The 10604-nt window shown below is 35.4% G+C and overlaps 1 protein-coding gene across 1 annotated transcript in view; it reads left to right on the forward strand.

The window, feature by feature from the left end:
- LOC106876255 (putative leucine-rich repeat-containing protein DDB_G0290503) overlaps nt 1-8260 on the forward strand; it is a 21786-nt gene extending 13526 nt beyond the window's left edge. The window contains exons 14-23 of the mRNA XM_014924782.2: nt 1086-1184; nt 1435-1506; nt 1763-1837; nt 2543-2691; nt 3500-3692; nt 4254-4390; nt 4837-4975; nt 6240-6335; nt 6743-6834; nt 8092-8260. Of these exons, the coding sequence (XP_014780268.1) occupies nt 1086-1184; nt 1435-1506; nt 1763-1837; nt 2543-2691; nt 3500-3692; nt 4254-4390; nt 4837-4975; nt 6240-6335; nt 6743-6834; nt 8092-8170 (1131 nt within the window). The 3' untranslated portion in view covers nt 8171-8260. The remainder of the gene's footprint in view (nt 1-1085; nt 1185-1434; nt 1507-1762; nt 1838-2542; nt 2692-3499; nt 3693-4253; nt 4391-4836; nt 4976-6239; nt 6336-6742; nt 6835-8091) is intronic.
- The last annotated feature ends 2344 nt before the right edge of the window (nt 8261-10604 follow it).

Here is a 10604-nt window from a genome sequence, read left to right on the forward strand (position 1 = left end):
GGGGGGGGGGGGTGCAGTGATGTTACTTAATATTGAGACAAATATACAATTAGGATTAAGTTTGTTTTATGTATATTTGATCATTTGTTTGACTAATCCATACAAGGCAGTACCCCAGCATGGCTGTATTCCAATGACTAAAACAAGTAAACAGTAAAGTATATATATATATATATATATATTGTTGTACTTGGGGATGGTCATATTGCCAGTTTAGCCAATAAAAACACACGCACTGTATATTTGGTGTTAATTTTTTTTTTTTTTTTTTCAGCTTTATATTACATTAATCTTAATCTTAATCTTATTTCGGCCAGAGTTCTTTCGTCACACTTCTGTGACCTCATCAGTGGTCCTTTGTTTCCTTCTTTCTTATGTGTGTCTCACCTTGCTATATATATATATATATATAAGGCGCATGGCTCAATGGTTAGAGTGTCAGGCTCATAATCATGAGGTAGTGAGTTTGATTTCTGGACCAAGCTGTGTGTTGTGTTCTTGAGCAAGACACTTTATTTCACATTGCTCCAGTTCACTCAGCTGTAGAAATGAGTTGTGACATCACTGGTGCCAAGCTGTGTCAGCTTTTGTCTTTTCCCTTGGATAATATCAGTGGTTTGGAGAGGGGAGGTTGGTATGCATGGGAAACTGCTGGTCTTCCATAAACAACCTTGCCTGGACTTGTGCCCCAAAGGGGAACTTTCTAGGTGCAATCCCATGGTCATACATGACTGAAGTGGGCTCTCTGAAATATATATATATATCTATATATCAGCCATGTGTGTATATAAACAAACTTACATTTGTTTTTTTGAAGCACTTAATGTGTATCGTACAATACAGACGAAAAGATGATATTTTTGAACATAGTATCACCATTGAAACAACATATATATATATGTATATATATGCATACATACACTTGTGTGTGTGTGTGTTTGCACCCCCGCCTTCTTGACATTGTGTGATAGTTACAAGATTTTGTAAATATTTCTTTGTGACTAATCTTCTTTTGTCGTTAAATCCTTACATCTTCACTTCTGATTTGTCTCTGTTTGCTAAATATTCCTATTTCTTTACCGAAGGCCAAAGAAGTTTCCGCTCAAAGACAAGAACAAATTAACCATTTACAGAAAGTCGTTGATGACTTGATGGACGATGTTGGCAAAGCAACCAGAAAAGAGGTAAAAAAAAAACAAACAAACAAACAAAAATAACAACAACAACAGCAAAAATTCTTAACAAATTTTTAAAAAAAATTTATATATATTTCTTTGAATTTCATTATTTCTATGTTTCTTTTGTTACTTATTGTTTTTTTTTCTTTTTATTTCCATGAAAATTTTAGTTGTTGTTGTTGATGTGCTGGTTCTTTGAATTTCGGTATTATGTGATGATGAAATGTTTTCTTTCCAAACTCTCACTATATTCCAGGTAGATGATGTGAAATCTCTTCTCAATGTCAGGATTGTAAAACTGAATGAAAAAGTCCATTTCCTAGAAATGGTAAGTAGTAAATGTGTCACTGTCCGAAATTTAAATATGTCTTCATCATTGCTATAGAACTGATATAAATTCTCTATGGGTGACTCTCTCTGATATGGTTTCAATTCTTGGCTGGGCCCTTTTCAATTTTTTTCCCCTATTTTTATTTTATTATTTTACTTATTTACTTATTTTCATATTTCATATTTTGTTGTTGGTTAACTTGTTTTTTATTTATATTATATTTATTATATATTTATTTATTTTGGTTTTCTAGGAACGTTCTGAGAGGGAAGTCAATATGGAAAGATGTCTAAGAGATAAAAAAAATGTTGAGTCAGAATTGCAAAATGTAAGTTATTTGTAGCCTGATTTCTCATATATATATATATATATATATATATATATATACGGTGTGTGGGTGTGCTGCATGTATGTGTTTCACGCAAGTGTGAGTGAACATATGCATAAAGGCACACATACCTGGGTGTGCGTACGCGCATATGTATGAATGTACATACGCGATTGCTATGAGCATTTTTACTTCTTTACTTTTTACTTCCTACCCTTCGGTTTTCCCCCCTCATTTAACGGTCATTCTAATAGCTCTTTTGTCTTAATAACGGTCATTACATAGTAATTTCTCTTCGTTTAATGGTCATTTTCATAGCATATTTTGATTGCCTCAATAACTGACAAGATGCCAAAGCACGTTTCTGCCCTGACATCCGAAACTCGGAGTCTTATTATGGCAACCGAATAATTGTCACATATTATATTACAGATATATATATATCTATATATATATATTGGAAGTTAATTATATGGCTGGTCATAGAGTGACCAGTGGTTTCACATCCATAAATCACTCTAATGGATATATGCCTGTGACAATTAGAGTCCAACAAGCTGTCTATGAGGCTAAGCGCTTTATGGAAGCAAAACCATTCATCACAGAGCCGGTTTCAGCTGGTTTGGTAATGAAAAGATTACTGCTGCATATTGTTGCCATCATATGTTATCTGTTTGACATAGAATACTGTCAATCTCACACCAGGTCCGTCAAAACTTTGTAGAGGAGACCAAATCATTCAATGAAGTCAAAGAAAAGCTAACGCAGCGTTTAACAGAAGCATTAAAATCTAAAGATGCCACTGAGAGGAAGCTTGACAAATTTGAACATCAACAGGAACGTGATAAGAAAAAGTAAGACTTGTTTGTTTATTTTTGTTTATTTTCTTTTTATTTCTTCCTTTTCTTTTTAAAGTTAAAATTGTTCGAAAGGCAATCCAGTGTAGAATTAAGTAAGCTGTTTAATTTCTTCTGTCAATAAAATCCAAGCTAATGAAAGAATTCCTGTGTGAGAACTTCAAGGCAATGAGGGGAGCCTCTATGCAGTTGTTTGATTTGGTAGAAATAGCTGCCAAATTTTACCCAAATCACACCCTACCATTTTGAGAAAGGAAGGACATATTGAATAGCGTTGTCATGTATGTACTCATCATCATTGTTCTTATGTTTACTTTTCCATTCTTGCACGGGTGAGCCGGACAGACAGACACACACACATGCATGCGCGACAAATTTCTTTCAGTTTCTACCTACCAAATCCACTCACAAGGCTTTGGTCGGCCCAGGGCTATAGTAGAAGGCACTTGCCTAAAGTGCCATTCAGTGGGACTGAACCCAGAACCATGCAGTTGGGAAGCAAGCTTCTTATCACACAGCCATGCTTGCATATGTATAATGTATGCACTTGATTTCACAGTATAGCAAATAGAAGTTCCTGAGGTCGAGTTTGCATTTGGACCGTCCAAAGTTTATAAAACAAATACCAGTTTTGTACTGGGGTTATTTACATTGACTGAAACTATTTTGTATGCATCGATATAATGTGTGTGTGTGAGTGTGTGATTGATTTTGCAGTATAGTAAGTATAGGTAGGTACATGTGTGATCAACTAATTTCACTCACAGAAAGATAATTGAAATTGTGGCTTGTGTTTGTGTTTCAGTTTGAACCAGAAAATAGATCTTTTAATGAAAGAAAATGAGAAACTGAAAGAACAAGTGTCTTCACTGAACAGTGACAACAGCCGACTGTCAGAAGGTAAACTTCAGCTGATCCAAGAAATTAACGAACTGAAAGCGAATATCTTACAGGCAAACAACGAACGGGATGAGATACAGCGCAACATGCGTAAGAGGGTGAGTACAAGACTTCAAAATGTGATTTTTGATTGGAGAAGACCTGGCGAAAATGAAATTGTGTGGCATTCATGCCTTTGTCCAGGAACTTTAGTGAGAAAAGTGATTGAAATAGCTACATCTATATGGGTATGTAGACATATGGCTGTGTAGTTGATAGTTTTGTTTTACAGTTGCATAATTTTGCAGGTTCTGTCCCACTGTGTGGCATCTTGGGCAAGTACCTTGTACTGATCAATGCTTTGAAAATGAGATTAGTAGATGGAAACTGTGCAGAAGCACATCTTATGTACATGTGTATCCGTATGTGTCTTGTCAAATTACCTCTCTCTGGGACGCTGAGAAGATCTTGGTTAGGTGAAATGAAACTATTCTCTGTTACTGGGGGTAAGGGAAGTCTTTTTAAAATTCAGGGTTTTTGGAGAATTTTTTTTTAGGAGATTTCTAGCATAGAATCATGAGTCCTTCCTTGAGTCTCTATTCTTTGAACCACTAAATTACAGGCTCTGGGCTGATATATAGGCTCTAAACTGATATATAATGATTTTTATATTTTGATAGATTGCTGTTATGAAAGAAGAAATGTCTTCCAACTCACAAGATTTTGAATTGAAACTGCAGAGTTTCGAAGATGGAAATCATTACACTATGGTGGAATTAAAGAAGCTTCTCAATTCACAGAAAATAATTAGCAGAAGGTTGCTCTCTTTATTGTTCTCCTATGTTCATTCAGTATAGCTTCTCCCACATTTCAAATAATGTAATATAAAAATTAAAAAAAAAAAATTCATTTAGAGTAAAATCACCTCAAAATACAGTTGATAATTCTTTGCTTGAAATTCTGAAATAATAATAATAATAATAATAATAATAATAATAATAATAATAATAATAATAATAATAATAGCATTGAAAAATACCTTAGGAATGAGAACCCTGGTTCAAAATTTCCCCAAGACACCTGATGAAGGATGGGGAGTATATCAGCCGAAATGTTGTGTTAACAACAAATAAGATGAGGACAAATATCTGTCAAATGTAAATAATGTAAATAATGTATATAATTTCTCATCTCTTAAATATAGAACTACTTTGCTATTCTAAAATAATATTTCATTTGTTCTGTGTATTGTCCATTTGGCAGATGGAAAGAAGAATGCGGTACGATTTCAAAGAAATACGACGAGAAAATAGCACAAATTCGATCTGAGCTGAAACGTTACAAAACTCGCAACTCTGAACTGAAATCTTCGTTGCAAGAATGTCAAGTTAAGATGACAGAGGTAAGCAAGAACCAGCAGAAATGTCTTTTGATCTTTCTGGGGGGGGGGGGACGTTTGTATAACACCGTTCAATAAAAGGGGACACAGAACTACAAAAGGTTAAGAAATATTGGTCTAAATGAATAAGGTTTTGGCTCTTCAGCTGAAAAGTTTTGGGTTCATATTCCATCATTGCATTGTCTTGTATCTTTTTACTTGTTTCAGTCATTAGATTGTGGCCATGCTGGGGCACCACCTTGAAGAGATTTTATTTGAATGAATTGATCTCCAGGACTTTTTCTTGTTTTAAGCCTGGTACTTATTCTGTTGGTCTCTTTCACGAAGCTGCTAAGTTATGGGGGCATAAACACACCAATACCACACACACACACACACACAGATATATATGTATGAAGGGATTCTTTCAGTTTCCATCTAACACATTCACTCACAAGGCTTTGGTGCTGGTGGCACATAAAAAGCACCATTCAAACATGGCTGATGCCAGTACCCCTTGACTGGCTCCTGTGCCGGTGACATGTAAAAAGCACTCACTACACTCTCGGAGTGGTTGGCATTAGGAAGGGCATCCAGCTGTAGAAACATTGCCAGATCAGATCGGAGCCTGGTGCAGCCACTTGCTCTCCAGACCTCAGTCAAACCGCCCAACCCATGCCAGCATGGAAAACGGACGTCAAACGATGATGATGATGTTTTCCATTCTAATTAGGTGTGGATGAGTCTGTCTCACTGCAGCTTCCCCCAGACATTGCTCCCTAAATACAACTATGCTGGCTTTGTTTGATACATTTGGTGATGATTCTTAGCTACTTTGTTATGCTTCTCTCACACCTGATAATTTTATGGCTTTTATCTTTTATCTTCTAGTTGTCTCAGTCATTAGACTGTGGCCATGTTGGGGCACCTGTTTTGAATTTTTAGTCTCTTTTGCCACTTGCTAAGTTGTGGGGATCTAAACACACAAACACCAGTTGTCAAGCAGTGGTAGTGGACAAACACAGAGACAAAGACACACATACGTTGATGTATATATATTTATATATAGATATATATAGGACAGGCTTCTTTCAGTTTCCATCTACCAAGTCCACTCACAAAGCTTTTTAGTGGTCCCAGAGCTATAATAGAAGACAGTTGTCCATGTGCCACACGGTGGGACTGAACCTGAAACGATGTGGTTGGGAAGCAAGCTTCTTACCACACAGCTACACCTATGCCTGTATACTTATTGTTTCTTTCTTTCTTACCTTCTCTCACAATTTAGAGTGGACAGGTATTGAAAGATTACACGGCCAAAATACAAAGAATGGAAAGTCATCTGAGAGAAGCTCAGAACAAAGCCATGGAATCAGAACGAAAGGTAAGTTGTGAATGTTGAGGAAAGGGTCTTTGGAATGAAGGAAATATGGGAAATACTTAGATACCTCCATCACTGTTTCAGTTGAATATGTTATCATCATCATTATCATCACCACTGCCAACACCACCCCAGTACCACTACCACTACCACCACCACCAACACGCAGCCCATCAGGGATTCGAATCGTTAGCATGCCGGGCAAAATGTTTGGTGGCATTTCGTCCATCCTTGCATTCTGAGTTCAAATTCTGCTGAGGTTGACTTTGCCTTTCGTCCTTTTGGGGGGTCGGTGAAATAAGACTGGGGGTCGATGTAATCAACTTGCCCCTCCCCCAAAATTTTAGGCCTTGTGCCTATAGTAGAAAATATTATTATTATCATTATTATTTTTTGTTATTATATTTCAGCTAACACATTTACAAATGAAACATCGAGAAATTGCAAGTGAAAACATCTTTTTACTGAACGAATCTAATAAAAACGAGAATAATTCTGTAAAGTATGACAAATGCTTCTTTTTCTTATTAAATTATTCATAATTTATTTTATGTAGGCTAGGAGATAGAGTTGTCATCACACACATTATATATGTACGTATTTTGCATTAGTTAAGGAACGGCGATGAATGAAAATTCTGTAAATATGATTATTAGTTTAAGCATATAAATATTCACTGTATATTAGCTATAAAAAATAGTCTAATATTGTGGCATATTGATGGAAAAAAATGGATAAATATGAGTGGGAATTGAGCCCACTCCTCTAATCCATTCTTTTCCATTGAGGGCTTATATGCCACCAATTTTAGTCTATTCTCTATAGCTAATATACAATGAATGCTTATACGCTTAGGCTTATAATTATATTTACAGAATATGTATGAGGATGCGTGGGTGTTGCACTCACAATTGTGATATCATGATTTCAGTTCTTAGACCAGGTGGGGTGCTGTGTTCTTGAGCAAAGCACTGCATCTCATGTTGTCCTGCAATCACTTCAACACCTGATGGATGATAGACAGCGCGCCTTTTCAGACAATGTTGATTTGATGGAGAGAATGAACTAATGTGCGGCATTGAAAATTAGCTATAAACAAATCATATATATATATATATATATATATATATATATATATATATATATATATATATATATATATATATATATATATATATATATATATCGCCATGCTTGACTGCTAAATCTACAGGTTTTTTTCATTCTCTCTCTGTTTATTTTCTCTTATTCCTTTCTGTTGAAGAGCATAGGCTTGAAACGTAAAAGACTTTCTCATTTTTCCAAGCGTCATACTAATACACCTGCTTGTTGTTCATACACCTGTCTTCGTCTTTTGTTTTTCTATAAATGTCAACTATATATATATCTCTCTGCGCCCTTTTAAAGCCTAGCCAGGCTCATATATATATATATGCTGAACCACTAAGTTATGGGGAAATAAACAAACCAACACCACTTGTCAAATGATGGACAAAAAAGGAAGATACATACACAAAGACACACACATATAATGGGCTACTTTCACTTTCCTTTTTGCAAATCCTCTCACAAGTTGACCTGTGAGTGGATTTGGGGCTATAGTAGAAGACATTTGCCCAGGATGCTATGCAGTGGGACTGAACCCATAGCCATATGGTTGGGATAAATTGTTTTCTTTTTTAGTTGACTTTTTCTTTTTTTTTTTTTTAGAGAATCTCTTCTATGTCTTACTCCATTTTCTTTCTTCTTTCTCTTTCAGATACAGTAACAGCCATGTATCAGTGTTAAATAACAGCGACCAACAGCCAAATGAAAACGAATCTGTATATGATGCATGACGTTTCTTATATAAACTTCATCTGTTTGTAATAATATGAGTCAAATAATGATACAAAAAAGGCATTAAAAATTATTTTGTGAAGATTTTATACATGTTTTCTGTATGTATGTATGTGAGCGTATGTATGAGACCTGCTGTAATAATACGTGAAATAATAATTGCAAAACATTAACCTTTATCACACTGCATTTTCTCTCGATTTGTCTCCCCTGCCACTGCCCTGTTACTACAGGGGAGAAAACTCATACAGTGACATGATGCGCCTCCGGTGTGCTAAAGGTTAAAATTTAAATTATTTTGTGAGGGTTTGTTTGTGTCTACCTTTGTGTAGGAGTAGAGTGGCAATGTTGGTGGTGGTGATTTGTAGGGGTGGGGGAGTCGTGTTGTTTGCATTTTGTTGTTTTGTTTGTTGCACTTGGTATTTCGTTGTAAACATCTGTGTTTCTCATCTATGGCTCCAGTTTTAATAATTTATTTCTCATTGGTATATCACAGTTGTCTCACATATATTATATATATGTATGTATATGTGTGTATGTATATAAGCATGTATGCATATATGTATGTACATAAGCATGTATGTATGTATTTATGTTTGCATGTATGTATTTATGTGTGTATGTATATTTTGCTTTATGTATGTGTATATATATATGCTTGTATGTATGTATGTGTTTGAGTGTAATTATGTGTATGTATATATGTATATGCATACATTTATACATCTACATATGTATATATGTGCACACAAATGTGAACATATGCATGTGTGCTTATGTCTGTGTTTATGCATGGTGTTTGTGTGTGTGAGCATGTGTGTGCAAGAATGTATATATATATATTTATTTATTTATGTGTTTCAGCCAAGTGGCTGCGGTCATGCTGGTGCACCACCGTGAAAAAGAATATGCGCCTTGCATATTTTTGAGAAAGTATGCAATTTGAATTCCATTGTAAATATCTTGTGGTCATCCTTGTCCTTGTAAACCTGTGTTGTCATTTATTTATTTCATTCATCTCTCTCTCTTCTCCTTTCCTTGTATCCCCCGCTCCTGACATATGTGTGTGCATATATAAATATATGTATGCTTGCGTGTGTGCGTGTATATATATATATATATATACAGGTTTGGCCAAAAGTCACCCGACAGTAAATCAAAATCCCATAAACATTGTATTTAATTCTGTATTGACTCGTAATGAAAAAAGGGCGTCGGTCAAGAAGGACTGTTTCATATTTAGAGGCTTTTATTAAACTCATTCAGTTGTTAAACATTAATAAATCTTGGAATTAAATGGTTTTGATTTACTGTCGGGTGACTTTTGGCCAACCCTGTATATATATATATATATATATATATATATATATATATATATATATATATGTGTGTGTGTGTGTGTGTGTATTTGTTTGTGAATGCTTATGTGTGTATGTACGTGTGTGTGTGCATGTGTTGTCCAACAACATTTGTAATTGTCCCATGGTACGCCTGTTGAATACCCCTCTGTTGATTTTGGTGGGGACATGATGCCTTTACGATCTATTACCCTATCCTGGGATCTCTGACAGACACAAAAATCTACAAAAATGTACAATCAAAATAAAAATTATATATATATATAAATTAAATCCAAAAACCATGTTTGTGTTATGTCTATTTATATGTGTTTGTATATATGTGGTGTGTGTGTGTTGTGTGCACTCTTATATGATATCTTTTATCTCTTTCCATCTCCCAAATTCACTCACATGGCATTGGTTAACCCAGGGCTATTATAGAAGACACTTGCAGAAGTCCTGGCATAAAACACGGAACAGGGTAGCATGAAAGAGCTAACAGGGAATACAGAACAGCTGACACAGAAGAGAAAATATACATATCTATGCAGAAGACATGAGAAAAATAATCGTATCTTCCCTACTGCAAGATGCCTATTCCTATCCCTCTTATACGTTAATCTTTCATCACCTGGCATCAAGCTACTCCTACCTCAGTTGAGGAGTACTGTCTTGTGAGTTATTTGGTGACCTCACTGGTGCTGGTGGCATGTGAAAAAACAATTTAGTATGCTCTGTAAAGTGGTTGGCATTAGGAAGGGTATCCAGCCATAGAAACCATGCCAAAACAGATATTGGAATTTGGCACAGTCCTCTACTTCTCCAGCTCCTGTATTCAATGGTGGTGGTGATGATTTTTTCCAAAAACCATAGAACCCATGTCTATAATTTACTGACAATCTTTACCGACCCTAATTTTGACTCTTTACATTCTGTTGAAAATTTTCCATGCCAAAAGCAGTCTTGTAATGAATTTGTTACAGAAACTGAAATAAAGGAGAATGGAAGAGTTTTGTCCCTTACATCAGACGTCGAGCAGCTTGCTTGGTTCCGTCGTTACATCCTTGGTTCAAATTACGGTTGATGAAACAAG

This window comes from Octopus bimaculoides, chromosome 13 (genome assembly GCF_001194135.2).
Source record: "Octopus bimaculoides isolate UCB-OBI-ISO-001 chromosome 13, ASM119413v2, whole genome shotgun sequence".
In the NCBI taxonomy this organism is placed as follows: Eukaryota; Metazoa; Mollusca; class Cephalopoda; order Octopoda; family Octopodidae; genus Octopus; species Octopus bimaculoides.